The following is a 20,873-nucleotide window of genomic DNA, read 5'->3' on the forward strand; positions in this document are numbered from 1 at the left end:
AAGGTGGCTTGGTGGATAGTGCCTGCAACTCACTCTGCGAGCGGAAGTAACTGCAACCAAAAATACAGTCTTAAAGGTCAACAGTCTCAAAGGACAAGAATGTAAGGGCTCAAACAGAGCTCCTATTAGGAATTTTAGAACCAGGTTCAAATCCCATCCCGGCACCTGGAAAGGGGACGGTGGAAACACATTAGTTAGACCTTTTAAAAACTGAGAAATCAAAGGAATCTTAAAATAAGAACACTTCTCAGACGAGCGCTTAAATATAGACAGCACTGCCAGGTAACCCTTAATGGTACCCACTTGCAGGCTCTTGTGGGCTGACAAAAGCAAAAAAGACAGAACCACAGCAATTGAACACTGAAAAGGATCCACATTCTGAACCCTGCACCAGTCGCAGAACTTTCCCCAACGGCACAGGGCTGGAGGAAACGTGTACAGCAGTGGGAAGGACCACTCCACTACGAACACGTCCCCAAAAGGCTCCTCCTAGAGGAAATTCCCGCAAGCAGAATCTTTCACACTTCCGGTTGACACTGGTGGCGAAGAGATCCATTTGTGGGGTCCCCCAAAGGGCGAAGATCTCCAACAGAACTTCCTGAGCCAGCTCTCACTCGTGAGAGACCGTGCTCTGCCTGCTCAGAGTGTCCGCCGCCGCATTTTCGTCTCTGGCCAGATGAACTGCCGAGAATGAAATTTCCTGCTGGATAGCCCAGAACCAGAGCTGCATCGCCTCGCTGCACAGTGTGAGTGACCCTGTCCCCCCCCCCCTTTTTGTTGAGTTAGTGCATGGCCAGGACACTCTTCCCCCGCACAGACGGCAGAAAAGCCTTCAGGGCTAGCCTGACGGCCCTCAGCTCTAAAAGATTGATGTGGAGTCTGGACTCCGACAAAGACCAACGAGCACCGACTGTCAACTCGTTGGCATGAGCTCCCCATCCCATGAGGGATGCGTCCGTCACGATCGTCACCTCTGGCCAGGGTAGCCAAAATGGAGCACCCTTCATCAGGTTGCCTTCGTCGGCCCACCACAGAAGATCCTGGGCAATGAGGGCGGCACCTGAACGGGATCCGACATCCTGCTGGAGGACTGCGACCACTGCATCTTGAGAGCCCACTGCAGAGATCTCATCCGCAGCCTGGCCTCCGGCACCAACAGAATGCAGGATGCCATGAGGCCGAGCAACTTCAAGAACTCAAACACCGGGAGACTCTGGGCATGCTGAAACATGTCCATCATCTGCAGAATGTGATGAGCCCTCACCTGGGGAGGCGAACACTGCCCCAGGGAGCACCACTCCGATGTACTGGAGCCGCTGGGTAGGTGTCAAGTGGGACTTTTTAAGTTGAGGGAGAAGCCCAGCTTGTGAAGGGAGTGGCAGGTGACCCACAGATGATCCAGGACTTGCTCGGGAGAGCGCGCCCTGATCAACCAATCGTCCAGGTAGGGGTAGACGTGAATCCCACCTTTCCCGAGGAACGCTGCCACCACCACCATTAGCTTGGTGAAGACCCTCGGGCGGAGGTCAATCCAAACGGCAGGAACCGAAACTGAAAATGCGAGTCGCCAATCGCGAACCTCAGGTACTTCCTGTGCTTGGGATGAATCGACACATGAAAGTAAGCATCTTTGAGGTCGAGAGACACCAACCAGTCCTGAACTTGAAGGGCCTGGAGGACTTGAGAGAGAGTAACCATCTCAAACTTGTCCTTCCTGAGGAGCTTGTTCAAACCACGCAAGTCCATAATGGGTCTCAATCCTCCGTCTTTTTTCGGGATCAAAAATTATGGGGAATACCATCCCTTGTTCCTCTCCGCTACAGGCACCAGTTCTATGGCGCCTTTCTCCAGCAGGGATTTGATTTCCTGCGCAAGGAGCGGAGTCAAAGAGAGCTTCCCTGGTGGATTGTCGTGAGGCCTCTGTCGTGGGCTATGATCTCCAGAATACACATCTGAAGTAGTGGCACGCCATTCTACAAGATGCTGTGCCAGCCTTCCCCCAACCGGCGAACCATGGGACCTGGCCTCATGACTGAGCGGAAGCGGCTGCGGCAGTGCCTGAGGGCAAAGAGGCAACTGCCCGAGCGGCTTTGGCACCTCGAGTACCTTGTTTTCCACCTCTGGTACTCCTACGTTGGCCCCTTTGACTGGCAGCTCCCTTCGATCTACCAAAGGAAGAGTAGTATCGAAAGGAACCTCCCCTCCATTGCTGTCCCCTAGGACAAAAAGGCGGAGGTTGACGTACTGCAGCGCTCAACGACTTCGCTGCAGCTTTGGAGGTCTGCAACCTCTCAAGGTTCTCGTCAGCCTTGCTGCCAAAAAGATGGACACCATCAAAGGGCATGTTGAGAAGCCAGGACTGCACATCAGGACCTAACCCTGACTTCCGCAACCACGCGAACCTGCGCATCACGGTGCTCGCCACCATGGACCGGCTGACACAGTCTGCCACGTCCAGACCCTACTGAACGGTTTCACACATGGCATCCTTGCCATCCTGCACGAGGGCCAGAAAACCATCTCGTTCCTCCCCTTCGGGAATATGTTCAGCCGCCAAAGATACACAATACCACAGAGTGTGAGTGAATCTTGCCAAAGCACAAACGTAGTTGGCAGCCTTTAAAGCCATACCCCCAGATGAAAATACTTTCTTCGCCCAACCATCAAAGCGCTTGTCGTCCCTATCCGGCGGGATGGTAGGGTACGCAGCCTGCTTTGCTGGGGCCGTAGCCGCCGGAGTGGGGTGCATAGACAAGTAGCAGGGGTCGTCACAGGCTCGATGGTATTTTTTCGGTAGCGACTTATTCACTGCTGGGAGACTCTCTGAAGCAGTCCAAGCCACCGCCACCCTTCTTTGTAAGGCCATATGAAATGGCAGCACCGGTTCAGTGGGTGGACATTGGTCCAATATATCTGTCAGGCCATCCTGCAGAAAATCCACAGGTGGAGCAGGCCACCCCAAATACTCAGTCACCCTCGTCATGAGACGCCTGTACGAGGACACTGCATGTGTACCAGGCTCAGGCCTGCCAAACTCAACCTCCGGAGAGGTGTCGAGACCACTGGCATCATGCAAGGAGTGACGCAGGTCTTCCATCTGGCTGTGACCAGACAACAGGTCATCAGGAACCTCAGGAGGTACAACCCCCTCCACATCTGACCCTTCTTCCACCTCTGAGATGTAATCCAAGGGCTGGAATAAATCCCTGGATGAGGGTACAGAAAAAGGCTCAAACACAGGCCCCACTGATTTACTGAGGGCCTTCCTCTGAGTCTCCACGGCCCTCTGGGGCACCTCCGGTAAATCCTCCCCAAAAGGCAGAGGGCGCCGATGGAATCGTCGTCGACGACTTCGACAACGGCTTCGAGGCCAGAGCCCTGAGCGTGTCCTTCGACGGCCTCAGTGCTGATGGCGTCGACGACTTCCTCGGAGCCGGAGCCTCGAGAGAGTCCCTCAACAGACATGACGGTGACATCGATGCCTTCTTCAAAGGCCTCACAGGCTCCAACGGTCTCGAGGGCGTTGAGGACCGGGACCTGGACCGGGCACGGCTATGGCGATCAACCTTGTCCGATCGGGACCTCGACGGCTCCCGATGATCGCGTTGACCGCCCGAGCCCGAAGGCATGAGAGCGGCAGCTCTAGCGCGTTCCCTGCCGGCTTCTCTCGAAGGCGCGGACGGAACGGTGCCCTGCAATTCAAAAAATTGGCATCATCTCCTTGCGGAACGCGTCCATTCCGCCGGTGATGAATGCTTGTTAGGACAATCACCCGCCGTCTGGCGGAGTCCTCCGACGAGGAAGGCGACCAGTGACGGTGCTTCCTAGAGTGCCTAGAAGAGGCAGAGGAATGGCGGGACCCACTCCGAGAACAAGACCCCCTGGACTTAAGACGACGCGGAGAGTCGCCCCTCGAATCGTCGGTCGAAAGCCCAGAGGATTTCGATGTACGGGGCTTGGAAACCCTACCTACAGACAACAACTTCTTCCGCTCCCGCAAGGCCTTTGACGTCAAGGACTGGCATTCATCGCAGTCTTCGGTGGTGTGGCTCTCGCCGAGGCACCAAAGGCAGACATTGTGCGGGTCTGTAAGGGACATCTTGGAACCGCAGTCCCGGCACTTCTTGAAGCCCGACCTTGGGGTAGAAGAAGACGAAGCCATATTCACAATATCCAAGTTAGAAGAAACGATTCACCAGGAGAAGAATCAAGCGCACCAAGATTCCGAGGCAAACACGTTCGCGGAAAAAACAGAACAGAGGCTACGGGCGCTGTGCGTCCTAGCTATAACATCCGAGGACAGCGTATCGACGTCATTGACGCAGGACGCCTACGCCAAAAAAATGTCTGAGGCAGCACAGCTGTGGTGATTACTGTCATAGATGTGGAATACGTCAGAGGACACAATCCCCTCGAATAGAGGTTTATTTTATACAGAGTCAAAGAATTCTTCAGAAAGTTGAGTACACTTATAGATTGTAAACACAATATAAAAACCAAATAAAGGCTTATGGTAAGTAAACCAAAGCATAAACTAAATTTTGAATGGCAGTAAGCTATTCATGTGCAGTAAAACCACAAGTTGACTTTTAGAATGACACAGCAGACCCTATTGGTAGTACACTATGGCCCTTATCCAGTTTCTAGAATATAGTTACACCAACATCACTTTTCAGAATACAGTTCTAAGGTAAGCAATAACTTGTGATGTCATTTTCAGAGGGGCAGTATGCACTTCATGGATAAGTAAGAACTCAGGATACACATTTAGAATGGCAAAAAGATATTCAAGATGAGTGCAACCATAAACCCTTAAACCATTTCTATTACAGGTATATGCAGTTATACTAATGTCACTTTTCAGAATAGTGGAACACAATTCTAAGGTAGTTAAGAACTCTAAGGCTTTTTCAGAAAGGCAGTAAGCAGTTCCAGGTAAGCAAAGCCTAATGTTACACATTTAGGATGGCACCAAGCTATTCAAGGTGAGTAAAACCCTATTGGTAATAAACCCTTACACTTCTATTTCAGGAATTTGTAGGCACACCAATGTTACGTTTTAGAAGAGGGGAACACTTCAAAAAGGCAAGTAAATAACTTTGTATACTTTTTAGAGGGGCACTAAGCAACTCAAAAGGTATGTAATAATGTATTAACACTTTGTAACGTATTCTATTACTGAATCAAAGTTACACACTAACACACAGCGTGTAAGTACTTTGCAACATTTGTTATAATTTCTCTGCAGAGACCATATACTTTCTAGTCCTTCCCTATTCTAGGGCATGAGTGTTCTCAGTGGCAGAAGGGGGACGCTGGTGGTCCAGGAGCCAGCTGTAGGCAGGTCAGGATGTTAGGGGTGTTTTCCTGGTACGACGTCCTTTCATCGCCTGCAATTTCAACGCCAGACATTAGAACGTGTACATTCTAATGAAAACGTTCATCGAATATTTATTTTAGGGGGGTGGGAAAAGGCATATAAGGGGTTGGGGTGGAAACCCCTCCAGCCCCCCACAACAAAAAACATTTCGATTAACATTTTCATTCGAATGTACACATTCCAATGCCTGGCATTGAAATTGAAGGCGATGAAAGAACATGGAAGTGTTTTACTACTCAGAGACCTTGGTAGAGTGGCAGAGCAGTCAGTCTTATCTAAAGAGGAAGATGTGAGCTGTAGTTAAGTACAGTGAACATGTCGGAAGTAAGAGGGGGTTGTCCTGACACCTCTACGTGCAGTCCAATGCTTTGGAGCGACTTTCTGGAATAAGGCAAGCAATCCATTTTTCCCTCGCCACAGTACTTTATGTTTGAGGAAATCTTTTGTAGTGGATGCTTCGCTGTGTTGCAACTCTGGACCCGACCCCCGAATTCCTTGATCTGATGACGAAAGGCAGGACAATGGACAGGGTCTCAGTAGCAGTCTCGAGGGAGGACCTCTGGCACGGCTTAAATCAACTTCTTTGGTCACTCTGCAGATTTTGGTGCATTTTCTGCAGCCCCAACCAAGGACGCGATTCGCCGGGTCATTCTTCTTTGGTTCCTGCAGTCCCACATTGTGATGAGGGGTCTGTATGAGTTGGATTGTGCCCCTGGAGTGTCCTGGAGGGCTCAGCAAAGACTTTGACGGATTCGGCCATTCCACGATGATGCACTCAAAATGGGCAGCAGGTCTCCTGGTATTGGGGTCCTGCAGCTCAGGAAACTCACAGGACGTCGGGAGATGCATCAAATCAAAGTGTGTCTTGGAACTGGTTGTTCCCACCAGTCAAATGGAAGGAGTGGTCTTCTTCCTAGTTCCTCTGCACACAAATAAATTGGGTCAGGACAGCAGTGGTCGCTTCACGGTGTTGTAAAGGGTCTACAGGCGTCTCTGGTCTTCATCTTCTTCGGTTACTTCAGCTTCCAGTGGTCGACTTGCTTTTCACTCAAGGAGCCTCCCCTTTTATCCAGTTCCAGCACTCACTCATCTGCAATCTTCCTCAGCAGTGTACAGAAAGGGGCGTTTGGGTGTCCAATCAGGGCAGCCAGAACCCCAGTGGAAGCTGGTCCCATTCAGGCACAGAAAATACAGGGGGGTGGCAACCTTCTCCCATACTTCCTGCCTGCCCAGACACTCTGGAGCCTAGGCAGGGACACCCAAGGGTTCCTGCCAAAGATAAAACACACGCAGTCCCTCCCCCTCCCAGAATGATGCACCCAAAGAACAAACACGCTAGCAAAGGCGAAAAAAGAAGGAAAGCCCCAAGTAAGCACTTGGGTGCCCCGATTGTGGACATCGTCTGTAGTAGAAATGTCACACAATAGTAGTTAGGGCACGTCCACTGCCACCAGCCAGCACTAGGAATTTGTCTATGTGACTAAAAAGTCATCGGAGCAGACAGAAGGGGGACACTAGGTATCCCTTTGGCACTCCACATAAGGTGGTGTGTGCCAATAGACTATTAAGGTTTAGGAGAGCCAAGTATATCTCTCTATCCTTAAGAGCTGTAGTTACGCCAGGATAACGACATGAAACTCAAAGGAGGACCCCAAGGGTCCCCAGTAACACTGCCCATAAGGAGCTGTGTGCTGAAATTGTAAAATGCAGGTGTTTTTTAGAGTTATGTAGGAAAACAGACTCCATAGGATAGGTAGAATACAAAGAATAGAGTTACAAAAGACAGAGCCCATGAGAATGAATGAGTGGCAAAAGGCTCCACTCATTCAGGATTTCTGACAAAGGTCCAAAAGTCCAGCAAAAGGAGAGGGGATGAATATAAATGATTAATCACCCCAACATAGGATAAGGCAGAACTGTAGGAAAGTCAGAGTTCCAGAGGATTTCTCGGTGAACAAGTAAGTATCAGACGTTAAGTTGGTGCAAGCGTTCAGGGACTTTGTAGAAGGCTCCCTGGATGCATTCCAGCGTTCAACCTCGGCGAACGGTATTGGCAAACTTCCAACTACACAAATCACCACCCTAGCCACATAGGAGCGACACAAGACTTTAGGTAAGTATTACCTTCAGCCACACAGTACCTCAGCAGTGAAGAAGAGCTTGCAGATGGATGCCTTCACCATGCAGCAGCACAGGCACCGGTCTCTGGATTCTTTGTTGTGGGTACGAAAAAAAGGACACTTTCACCTGTTTTTGTAATAGATCTACCCACTCTTGATTGCCCAACACAGAAGTCAAGACTCGGTGCACCCGGTACAAGCATCGACCGACGCTATCTAATATTAGCTGCAGTAAGTCCTTTTAAACTTCATACCCCATTTTCTTTAACATAATCAGAAATGGGACGATCTGCCCAAGTGGTTCCTTTTGAATTTTTCCCATTTAGGAATCCTGAGCGCATTTATGATGGGTGTCATTGGTACTGAGACTCAACACTAGGCAGTGCTAATCACTTAGTTGGTAAGAGGATATTCAAATGATCAGATCAGCTTCATTTTTATCACTATTATAAACATGGCAATTCATAGGACATCATTATACTTTAAAGCTTATGCAGACTAACAAGAATAGGCTGGCATCCAGCCAGAAGAATTCTAGCTCAACCTTTATTTTGAGCCTTCCATATCACAAGGTTAGCATTTCACCTTATCTTTGCACACGATTATTAACAAATTATCTAACCACTTGGTTCACTGATGAATTTAACACTGATTAACTTTGGCACACTTTGAGTCAATTAGCATAATTTGAGGGCATATTTCATCTCACTCAAATATTGATTGTACAATCTAGAAGGTACTGACCTCTAATATGAAGATTTTCTTGTGCGATGGTTATCATTGACTGTAAATTTGTAATGAAGGTTGGAATTACAATGTTGCAAATATGAGTTGAACTATAAAATATTTCATATGTAGTTTTTTCTATAGAATCACTTATGCCCCTGATGAAGAGTGATTTACACTCGAAACGCGTTGGGCCCTCTTTGCATCATCGTCATGAATAAAAATAAGTTTTTTGTGATAAATAATTAATATTTTGTAATTTTTATTGATTTTTTCTACTTCACAGAGACCAGTTGTCTCAATGTGAACTTTGACGAAAATTCAGAAATATAAGACTACGTCTGGATTTCCAGACACCGGAAAGTATGCGGGGGACGCAAGTTCCCTGATTGGAAAGAAAAGAAGCCACCATTCAACCAGAATGGTGACCCTTCTGTGCATTACAGTGGCTGTAATGACAGCCTGCAAGTAAAAATTACACAAAGCTTGTCACTTTAACAGAAATGTTACAGGAACAGCGAGGAAAGGGATACCAGGTATCTCCCCCAGCACGCCACATAAGGTGGGGTATGCTTGTCTCGCAAAATAAAATGTATATGGGATGAAAATCCCTCCTTACCTGCGAGAACATGTGTTCTGCAAGGTAAGTAAAGAGAAAATAAAAAGGAAAGCACAGAGGGCAACACTGCACGGAAAGTGCTGTGTGCTGCAGTAATAAAATGTAGATGCCCAAAAAGTTATATGAAAGTATAGATTAAAAAAATAAACCATGGAAATTAAGAAAAATGACACTCATAAAAAGAGTAAAAGAAAGGGTTTGTGAGGAAAAAGGTTCCCACTCAGGAACATAGAAAAAGAATCCACAAGTCCAGCAAAACGTGCTGGGGGCCACACATGTGAAGGCGATTCGGCATATAAATGAAAATCTAACCCAACACATATCCTGGTGGTCCAGTCATCCAAAGAAGTTGTATTCATTGCTGCAATCTGTTTCGCCATCCCAGTGCGCGCTGCAGGCTGCTTTACCATGTCGGCCTCCTCGTGTGTCAGGCACTGATGGTCTTAAACAGAGCCGCAGCCCACTTTCGCCGCTGGCTGTCCAGTAATAGGTCTTTCCTCGCCTCAACGCCAACCTCTGTTATCCACGGCTCCTGGTCTCTATTTCGCCTCATCCCAGTATCGTCCTCCGGTTTCCTCGCAATACAATGCGGGAACACACACTGTACTTCCCAGCAGCTCGGCTCTCCTCAGCTAAACTCAGAGCTAAGTTTGGAGCTAGTGAGACGCCGCCATGCTTCTTCCCCCACAAGATCTTGCAGCACAGAATCAAGCTGTCAGGAACAGCATTTCCAACTGCTCAATCGATTTCAAGTTTTGACAGCCAAATGTCACAATGTTCTGATAGCCAAATCCGATAAAATCAGGACCTTGCACACTACTTAAAAGGATCAAATGCAGAATCTTATGAAAGAGCTTGTGCCGTGGCCCTCTTCACAGCATGGTCTCCAGCCACCTCCCCAGCATTTTTCTCATAGCACCAAACCCCTACTTATGATTTATGCAAGTGGACAAGCCTTTTTGGGTTCATTATTCTTAATTGTTTCAAAGCCACCTTGGTCTGCAAGAAAATCTGGAGTAGTCTCAAAAGGGCAGGGTGTCTAGAAGGCTAAGTCAGTCGCATGTAAAACCATCTCTTAAATAATTGTACTTTGGCACAGCCAGCATATTACCTGTTCTCTGATTTGTCAGACAGTTTGTCTCATCTGCGGGCCAGCCAGATAATCTAGATGGCCATTATTGTGACAGATATAGGGACAAAAACTAGAAGTTGTCATCTTGATTGCCTGACAAATGCTGCTCTTAGCCGACACTCAACCAACGAGACTTAACTGGGTACAGAACCTGGACAGGACAGGACCTGTGCTCCAGTGCCTTGTAGAACCCCTTTTCTCCAACCCCAAAATCACAGGGCTGCCAGAAGCTCAGTCATTAGAAAAATGAGGGCTGATTCTGGCAATCCTCTGGCCCATAAACCCATATTGGCTGTGCACAGAGCACTTGCACCTTTTATGGCGGAAGAGAAAGTCATCCAGCGATAGGGTTGTCTGCAAAGGTCTAAAAGAGGTCAAGGGCTGGAGTGGTAACTTCTGTAGACCTGTTAGTTTACTGCTTTCTCAACTCAAAAGAGCATGGACAGCCTCTCTGCTATGTAGTAGCTCTAGCCATTAGCTAGTGTTTTGTTTAGCCGGTTTCCAAAACAACGAGGGTTGTATTTCCCAATTAATGGCAGAAAATGCTCTGGTGTGGGTTTGTATGTCAATGCCTTTCATGATATACAAATAGGTGATCAGTATTCCTCATTGCGCTGTTCCAGGAAACATGGTGGAGTTAATTAAACTGATGATTCCTTGGGTGACATGTTTTTCCTCTGGGTCATTGTGTACAAGAGAAGACTGAAAATAGCTTTCAAATGGCATTTCCCCAACCTATTTATTCCAGAATTAAACAATGCATTTTACTAAGTTCTGAACATGGGTAACCCAACAAAAGCGCCAAACTGAGTTTCTTCTCCATACATATACTGCAAGATCCAGCCCAACCCTCCACCCAAAGTATACAATATTAGAGGTATCCTTGTTAATTACAGTTTAGTTTTCAAAGACCATTTTCCAGTTACACACAATAGAGATTTCTTCTTTCAAAGAACCTAGGCTATATTAACCTATATAGAAGAGGCTGTGCCAGCAACCTGACGAAAAGCAACAGGCACCAAATAGATTTACAGATGGATTACATTTCAGGAAAAGCCCAACATGTGACCAACACCCAAGCAGCCCTAGGAACCTTTCAGACGTATAGGTTAGTCCTGGAGTCACACGGTTTCAGTAAAGGCTAATTTTCCTATGTGAAGGGTAAAGCAGAATTTCTGCAAACCTGAAATGCCATAACAGGCATCATTTATAGCATGGCTGCTTCCAGCAAAAGTAAACCAAGAGGTTTACCGTACTCTAGCCACTTAAGCAAAATTATTCCGCTTCAGGTTCCTTTTAAAAATCACTTGGCCCCACCAACATCCACAAATCTTTTCACAACATTAACAGGAAATGTATCCCTATCCAGGCACCAGACAAATCAACTGTACACACTCCAAAGAAATAAAGCAGGTGTTTGTCTTCAGTAAAAGAGATTCCTTTGTCCACAAAAATGAAACCTGCTTCACTTCAGAAATTCCTAAAACATTTCTGGTAATACGCATTATGTGCATCCCCAAAATAGATGCATCACACAGTATTGGCTACCAAGGCATATTATGTTAAAGGTTATTTATACCGCGCACTATCAAGGGCTCAATTGGTTATTTTTCCATTGCCATATTTGTGCTGCACAAAACCGAAACATCACTGTCACCAATTAATCTGAAATAACTAATTTGGTGCTTCCATACCAAAAGGTTTCAAGGAGGATGCAGAGTTCCTGGGCCCGTCCCAGAGCGAAAACGGGAATGAGAACCTGCAGAGGAAAAAACAACTTGAATAAGGAGTCTGGCAGAAACGAGTGTGGAAGAAACAAAATATAAATAAGAACTGGAATTACAGGAAAGCACAGCATCAGTGGAGCTTAGGTACACTCTACAGATGAAATGTAAGGCGTTCTTGGAAGAGAGTTGGACAACATCTAAAAGGAAAACACTAATTGTACATAGAAGGCAACACTGGTTGCATAGTCTCATTGCTGCAAATGGAAGAAAGGAAAGGACTGGACGAATTGAGACAGACATGGGATAACAGATGAAATTTAAAAATGTTTTATCCCAGTTGCACAGGATATGCAAACTGCAGCGTGCAGTGGTTTCACCTCCGTAATATAGACCGAAGTTTGGTTGTGATATATATATATATATATATATTTTTTTTTTTTACTGATTTAATGTATGTGTGTATGAGCAGTTTTCATCTTTTTATCTGGTATATTTTATCTGTGAATTATTTGCAAAGATTTGTATGTATTTATGTTTTTATGGAATTGTTCTCTATTTCTGAAATAAACGTTGAAGCTGATATATACATATATATTATATAGGGAGTGATATGCTGGGGAGAGATACGGGTGGGCAGGGTGGAAGGAGGGAGAACAAGTTACTAAAAAGACAATCAAAAAGTCCGGAACAAATTTACCACTATCAATATTAGGTAGGTGAAACCACACAGCACTGCAAACTAAGAGAGTGGGGGTCTCTGGGAGAGTGGTGGAACGATAACCAGTTGCTTTTGAGACTTTACCTTGCCTCCTCGCTCCACAGTCTCATGAACTTTCTTTAAGAAATCACGTTCACGACAGCGCTTTGAATCCCGGATAGTGGTGGCGTATGTGGATTCACTGATCAGCAAGTCTGGCCGGCATTTGTCAATCCAAGCAGCTCTAGAATAAAGACAAACCAGCAGAGCAGGGAGTTGAGAAAAAAATAAAAAAGCTAAAATACAAATCAGCACATGTTGTTCCCATGCCGTGTACCCCCCCTTTTCACCAAGAGAGATGGCTTAACAGACACTCATTTTACCTGTCTCTTCTGCTTGTGGAATTTACAAGCATCGTCATAAAAAGCCCTTTTTTTGATATTGCGGTCGAATATGCAGTAATGGCCATGAGTTAATAATACCCACCTTAATGCTACTCATGTTATCAACCTCTACTGGATGAAAAGCTGACTTGGTCCCACACAGATCTTCAATAGTTGCTATTTTACAGGCTAAATAATCAGCTGAGGGCAATGATCATGGTCACTGTATGCAATGACGAGTAACAAAGGTCTGATTAAGGTCCAGTATCTTATGATGTATAATGGAGACAAACTGATCTTCACAATACATAAGAAATATGGATTTGGAGCAGGAAGTGATGCTCTCAATTTCATGCGTGGGCAAAGCCCTTTAAAAAAATCTGTATTGAGTTTTATGCAATCAAAATCAAATGGTATGCTTTGAACAAAACATCGAGATACAGCATATTTTTCCAACAACACCCACCTCCCGTTTCCCTGTCACTCGCCCACTGCAACAACCTACTAGCCACAAGTTCAATCGAATAAGGTGAAAAAAGATGTGGAACAATGAAATAAGGACTCACAAAGCCATCCAGCTCCATCAGTCCCTCAGAGGGCGAGGGGGTCGTACTACATCAATATTGAAAGCCAATGTGAAGCCTTCACGGGGCCTCTCGTCTGAAGGATACAGAAGTCCACCCAGTAATGTAGCCCATTCTTTTCTATTCGATGTAACCACGTCAATATACACACTCTTAATCCAAACCAGGGGCCAGTTCTGCGCTTCAAGTCACGCTTCCAATCTGTTATTCTGGGGCTTGTAGAACTATACCATGTAATACCTATTCCTCGTTTGGCTAACACCAAGGCCAGATCAAGCATCTAATTAATTTGTTTCAATGATTTCCTGCTGGGGAACTGTCCCAGTAGACATATCAACGGGGAATGTTTTACCCCCCCAAAGAAAACAATCTCTGATCTGTGCCAAAACGTCCCCGAATCTCCCCAGTGTCGGGCATTGCCCGTTCCATCCCACATCTAGGGCACACGTTCAGACTATTCGGGTTCATTTTCTGCATTCTCCACAGCGGCAAGAACATTCTATGCAAGACATTATACTGTATTAGTCTCAGCTGACCGTTGCGGGACACCAGCTTCATGTACATGCAGATCTTTTGCCACTGTTCCTCAAATATCACACCCAGGTCCCTTTCCCAAACCTTCCTGGCTCTCACCTCCCTCCCCCACCCTAACCCTGCCGCTTAACAACAATCGATAGGACATGGATATCGGCTGGCCACCATCTCCTAGAGCATACCAGCAGAAGTGAGACGGGAAGTTCCTCCGGTAGCATGTCCCACAACTTACAGGCCCGGCTTGTGATGCCTGCGTACGACAAAAACTGACCTCTGTTCAGACCTACGGTAGCGCACATGCCTGTGAATGGTCTCAAGCAACCCCCTTCAAAGTTAGCTCCCCACGTCGCCAAGCCTAGCTCTTCCCAGCCTTCAAGTTGCCTCCTATCCACATAACCTCTATCCACATAACCTATGTGTTCAGCATGTGTATAGAGGCGGATTTGTAGCAAAAACGGATTTTCACAGCCCACGTACCTGGATGCCACTCTACAAATACTACTAGCGAAGTGTCAGGCCGTGTGTCTCAGCGGTTAGCCATAGGAAATATTTTCAACGTTTGTTAAGGAGTTTTACCACCTGTGGTAGGACATCAGAAGACTCCCTCTTGGATGCACAGGGCTCCATTAGGTTTGGCCTGAAGTACCAAAAAGGTTTTGTAACTATGGTCGAGCAGTCAGGCTTAATCTAGGATGGAGGAGTGCTGTAGGTAAGTACAAAGACCTCGGAGCACACTTCTAGTCAACAATACACTTACTGTGTGGTTTTATAAAAATATGGTTATTTATTAAAAACATTAAGGCAGACTAACACATTACTAGTATTTCAGGTAAGTAAACATATTTACATATATACAGCAAGACATTTGCTAAGCATTACTCAATTCAATGGTAGACCTCAGATGATATACAGTTAAGTAGTCAAGAGTAGCATTCAAGTTAGGAAACCAATTGTTTAACCAACATTCAATGTCACACAAGGATACTGGCAAGTAACTTCTAGTCGGCCTACACTATACAAAGTCCAGCCCTATCAGGGGAGGAGTCTCTCAAAGTCAGTTGGGCAACTGGGTGACCAGGGCCCGTGGGCGGAAAAACAAAGCAAGGCAGACACTATCAAAGTAACATTTAGCAGGATTATTCATTGTTGCCGGTAAGTACAATGTTCAGTATAAAGAGTTCAGGGAGATTAGATGGACCTCCTGATGGATTGTAGCCCAAAGGGCTGATGTCCTTAGGCCTGGCACAACACAGCTGGGTTGTCCACCCCAATGTTTCTCAAGAAGCTCAGGAGGGGTACAGCTCAACACAGCAAGCAACCATGTAAGCACCTGGGAGCGAACAGTACCTTTTAAAGGAAGAAGACTGTGCTAGCGGCGGGTCCCCGGGATCAGGTGACAGCAGTTCCTTTTGCTGGGAGCAGATGGTCATCTTCTTCAAATGGGACGCCAAGCAGACGATGTTCATGCTACTGGCTCTTTTGTACTCAGCACAGGCTTCAGAGCAGCAATGGTTGTCACTCGGCATACTTCCCTCCGTTTCTCGGTCCCCGACTTGGAAGGGGAGACGTCTCGGAGCAGGGGAAATGTCTCAGAGCAGGAAAGTGTCACAGCAGGCCCAGAAGGTCCCAGCTGAAACCACGCGGGAGACTATGCACAGCAAAATGGTCCATGTCACAGGGTATTGGGAGATTGCAGCCCAGGATGGTCGCAGCTCTTCGCGGGACAGCTCAACATGCAGTTGGTCTCGAGACTAGTTAGGCCCCACCAGTCCAAGGGAGGAAGTCGTCCGGTATGGATCTTCTCAGTCGAGCAGAAGAGTAGGTTGGAGGGAAAGCAGTCTAAGGGTGCAGAAGTAGACGCCCTCCTTCTGGTTGGCTTTAGGCAGTTGTGTCTTCTCAAGCGAGTCTTTACAGTTCAACAAAGGTGGGGAAAAGGTCTCCCTTTGTTAGGCAGAATCACATGCAGTACCCTTTGGGACCACTACACACAATTAAGACTACAGGTGTAAGCACAATCTCACCTTTGGTATAAGTCTGTACCACACAGTTTGTTGGTAGCAGGGCTGAGCAGCCAGGCTCATCTCAAGAGGGATGTGAGCAGTACAAGATGTTACACAAAGGACTTTCAATTACAGTGGTTCAAATAGACACTTACTAAAGGTTTCTTGGTAAAACAATATTAATTTATTTACACACTTAGTTAGAAACCATTACATCAGAATAAGCAGCTCAATTTTTTTTTTTTTTTTTATTGTATATGGTTTACAAAAAACCTTTACAAATAGAACAAACTTTATAATTAAAAAAAACAAAATAGTAAAAAAAAAAAGAAAGAGATAAACATTCATTGCTTTGCATTTGCATTTGAAAAAAGAAGAAAAAGAGAATACCCGCTAAAGAAATACGAAATTACAGATTTACATAAGTTGCAAGAGTTAGCAAATTTTACAGAAAAGGGACAGACAATAGATAATCAACCGGTTTCAGATTTGAAATTTGATTGTCTAAGATTAGTCAAGTCAATATAAAGTACTAGTTACAGAGAATAACAGATAGAATAAATACAAGGTATAAAATATGAAATACATTGCTCATATTAAAAAACACTGTGCTCCTATAGTAAAAAATTCATAGTTCCAAGAATAGGAGCAAAAATCAGACCAAGGGGGCATATAGGTCAAGGGCTCTGATAAAGCCCGCCACAGCCAGACCAACCTTGATGTTCGAGATTGAGAGACATTGTGACCAAATCCAATTGTCTACCCCAAGTCGCCCCATAACATTAAAAATGCCTAGATATTTGTCCCTTAAAGAGGTCAAAGCCTTGCAATCAAGAATGAGATGCCGAGAAGTTTCAGTGACCCCCAAAAGTTTGCAAAAACGACAGGTGGGATCCAAATCAGAAAACTTCTTCCTTTTACGTAGGACTTCCCGAGTGGGAAGAAGGTTCCATCTGAGTTTTATAAGAAGAGAGCGGTAGTGTCTATTAGGAAATTGGAACAAAATAAAGGACATCACACCTCTCTTTTTATGATCAAATTGAAGATCACTCAGTGAGGAATAACCATGAAGTTTTTCGATAGTGTTACTCCAATCATGGCTGAACAGAGACTCCTTTACCTTGTTAGGGTTTGTAAGTAATGTATCCCTGTCGGAGGATATATCCATCAGGGTCTTATCGCAGAGAGTGGAGAAAAGATGGAGATATATGTTGTGGCCCGAGTGTGTCTGGGAAAAAATCATGTGGCCCACATCAGCATATAAAGTATCGGGTCTGGGGGAAAGCAAGGCTGAGAACAATGAGAGAACCTTCCAAAGAATCCTAGCTCGTAGAGAAACCAGACCCAACTCATATCTAATGGCAACAGTAGGAATTGAATTGGGCAGTTTTAAAACTTTCCTCCAGTAAATACCTTCAAGAGAGTCCCAGAAGGGCAGAAGTGTAAGGTAATGGAGTTCCATACCATACAATAACTTTGGAGTCACCTTACCCTTGAAAAAGTCTACCACAGGTTTAAGGGAAAACGTACAATATTTATTCTCCAAAGTACGTGATTGGGAGATGAGAGGGAGCAGTTTCTGTCTAAGAAATCGTCTCAGTTCTATCACCGATGGTTGGGCCAAGATCAAAAAGCCCAAATAGACGATTTTGTTAACTCGAGAAATGTTTGTTCCCCCCATTTTCCATACTTTGTTGTTTCGGGTTCTCCCCTTTGAGAATTCCATGATACGTGTTTTACCAGGATTGATCTTCAGCCCATTTAGCAGTGCGTACTGTTCAAATTTACACAGGAGCCTCTGCAGGCCCACTTTGGTCTGGTCGAACAAGAGAAAGTCATCGGCATATGCCAACCATGAGAATCTCAGGTCCCCAAGTTTAGCACTCACCATGCCTGCATTTTTCAGGAAGTTATCCACATCCGCCAAATAGAGGATAAATAGACAGGGAGCTAACGAGCAACCCTGTCTCACCCCGATACGCGTCCTAATCCTCCTAGAGAGAGTACCAGCCAAATCGAGCCTGATGTGTACCCCCGAGTTTTCATAGAGGGCCATAATGAGAGAAAGGAGGCCCGCCGGGATGCCCCATTTAGTTAATTTTTCCCATAATCTGGATCTAATGACCAGATCAAATGCATTGGATAAATCAATTGAGGCGACATACAAAGGACCATCAGATTTTCCCCAGGAAGAGGTCTGAAGGGCAGTTATAATAAGACCATTGAGATTGGTAGAGTGGCCGGCCCTGAAGCCAGTTTGGTATTTGGGGAGAATATGATTGTCCCTAATCCATATGTTAAGATGGGAGAGGAGCAGAGAAGCAAAAAGCTTACAGTCCGCGTCTATAAGAGAGATCGGTCTATAATTCTTTACCTCAGAGCGTAAGCCTCTCTTAAAGATTGGGACAATATGGGCCGTATGCCAACTCATAGGGACCTTCCCGGAATTTACTACGTCCTGAAAAAGCAGGAAGAGTAGATTGGCCCAAATCTCGGGCTCGGCTTTGAATGTATTGTTCGTAAGGCCATTTGGGCCTGGCGCCCTAGATTTCTTAGCCTTAGAAATAAGACAGAACACTGTCTCCAGATCAAAAACTGGTTTCCATGCGTCATTCGATGGGTAAATCATCAATGCATCCGAAGCCAAGTCTTCCTCCCCAATATCAAAAAGTTTGTACGTTTTCCCTTAAACCTGTGGTAGACTTTTTCAAGGGTAAGGTGACTCCAAAGTTATTGTATGGTATGGAACTCCATTACCTTACACTTCTGCCCTTCTGGGACTCTCTTGAAGGTATTTACTGGAGGAAAGTTTTAAAACTGCCCAATTCAATTCCTACTGTTGCCACTAGATATGAGTTGGGTCTGGTTTCTCTACGAGCTAGGATTCTTTGGAAGGTTCTCTCATTGTTCTCAGCCTTGCTTTCCCCCAGACCCGATACTTTATATGCTGATGTGGGCCACATGATTTTTTCCCAGACACACTCGGGCCACAACATATATCTCCATCTTTTCTCCACTCTCTGCGATAAGACCCTGATGGATATATCCTCCGACAGGGATACATTACTTACAAACCCTAACAAGGTAAAGGAGTCTCTGTTCAGCCATGATTGGAGTAACACTATCGAAAAACTTCATGGTTATTCCTCACTGAGTGATCTTCAATTTGATCATAAAAAGAGAGGTGTGATGTCCTTTATTTTGTTCCAATTTCCTAATAGACACTACCGCTCTCTTCTTATAAAACTCAGATGGAACCTTCTTCCCACTCGGGAAGTCCTACGTAAGCAGCTCAATATCAAACTATAATAGACTCTAGTACTAAACCCATCAGTATCTGAACAAGTTAGGCTCTTTAGAGGGGGGAGCAAAATGGAACTTCAGTAACTTTCAAAGGCAGTAAAAAGACAAAGGTTATAACAACATAGCACACATACTTTCTTTAGGCAAGGCAAATAGTTCTGTTCACTATTAGAGGCAGTTCAATTCAAAAGGCCAAGGCCAAAGTCAATGGACCAGTGTCTTGTATAGGATAGAGCAGTTCTGTAGTAAACGGTTAAGTCTTTGCCAAAGATCTTGGAAGTAGTTTACACAAGAAAGAGTTAGATGTAGGTTTAGGAGCGAACAAGACTCCAAAGTTGGGAAAGTTTCACAAACTTTCACCATGGCAAAGAGGATTTCTCCACCGCGTTTGCACAGTACCTTGTTCGTGAAGAAAAGCTGCAGCTGAGGCAAATGTTCCTGGCAGATCCCACAAATCTCGCTGTTCCTGGGCCTCAGTCGTGGGGACAAGAGGGAGGACATCGGGAGGCTCCTGCTCTGCATGGGTAAGGATCTACAAGCTTGGCAAATTCGTCGCTTTAAGGTGCGAGTGCCTTAAAGTCCACAAGCTGGTTTCCTTCTCACTGCCTATCCGCTTTTCAACAGCACTGTGAAGAAAATCAGACCAGTATGGAGACGGTTTCCAGGTGGCTTGCGAGTTGGTTGTTCCTGCCAGCTCAAGGGAAGAAGTAGTCTTTGAAGGGGCTTCTCTGTCGAGGGAGTTTCAGGCGATTCGGACCTGCAGCAGAGCTTCATCAGGCAATCCAACTGTCCAGGAGTTGCCCGACACTGAGATGCTAACTGACGAAACATGCGGTGAGGGGCACTGGCTCCGACGCCGAAGCCAGAGGAGGAGAAGTGAAGATAGTGGCTTGGAGAGGCGGAGTCCCCTGAAGAGGGCAAGCCGTGCCAGAAAACCGCACTCCTTGAAGGAGCCCACAGCCCGCAAAATACTCAAATCACCTGAAGCCCTGATGCCACCAGCCCTAAACAAATGCAAAGAAGCCCTGACAAAAAACATACTCGGCCTGAAAGACTTCCCCGCAACATCATCGTCTGAGAACTCGCCTACCGGAGGGGGGGACTAACCAGCTGGACATGGAAGCCCTGACGGAGCCTACTTCCGAACAGACCCCGCTGGATGATAACATGTCAACATCCCCCCCACACCGCCTTGGAGAAAATAAGCTATCGAGACCTACCCGCCCTCAAGCTCCCGAAGATGATGATTTGGCTGCTGAAGCTGCAACAGGCGCCGTCGCTGAAAACGTAGCTGCCGAGCCTATGGACGGGGCTCACTGCTTCGTCTCTGGAGATCTGCAATCCGCGCCTGACTTTGGTCCGCCTCCTCTTGCGCAGGGTGCCGCCGCCGGCCGGGAGCTCGTCGCGGAGGTGGCGAGCCCTGATGCCGACGAGCCGCGCCCCGAGCCGAGTGAGCTGGAGTACACGGAACGGATTAGCGCGGAGGAAGGGCCCACCCCGCAGAACTCGCAGCCCTCACAGCCCTTGCAGGAACAGAGGCCAGTAAAGACGCAACCGGCCCGCATGCAAGGTGGGGAGGGCCCTCAGAGTTTGGAATTGGGCGCTCCTCCTGCTGAGTACAAGTTAATTCTGAAAATAAAGGAGACTTCGGAAGTGGGGGTGAACAAT

General features: G+C 46.3%; 1 protein-coding gene across 2 annotated transcripts in view; it reads right to left on the reverse strand.

Moving 5' to 3' along the window:
- Positions 1–20,873, reverse strand: part of INTS11 (integrator complex subunit 11) — a 717,472-nt gene that overhangs the window by 503,352 nt on the left and 193,247 nt on the right. For both annotated transcript variants that reach the window (XM_069610104.1, XM_069610105.1), the window contains exons 8-9: positions 12,507–12,645; positions 11,672–11,736 (exon numbers count right to left, since the gene is read on the reverse strand). In XM_069610104.1, coding sequence (XP_069466205.1) covers positions 11,672–11,736; positions 12,507–12,645 — 204 coding nt within the window. The remainder of the gene's footprint in view (positions 1–11,671; positions 11,737–12,506; positions 12,646–20,873) is intronic.

This window comes from Ambystoma mexicanum, chromosome 8 (genome assembly GCF_040938575.1).
Source record: "Ambystoma mexicanum isolate Mex_15411 chromosome 8, UKY_AmexF1_1, whole genome shotgun sequence".
Taxonomy (NCBI): Eukaryota; Metazoa; Chordata; class Amphibia; order Caudata; family Ambystomatidae; genus Ambystoma; species Ambystoma mexicanum.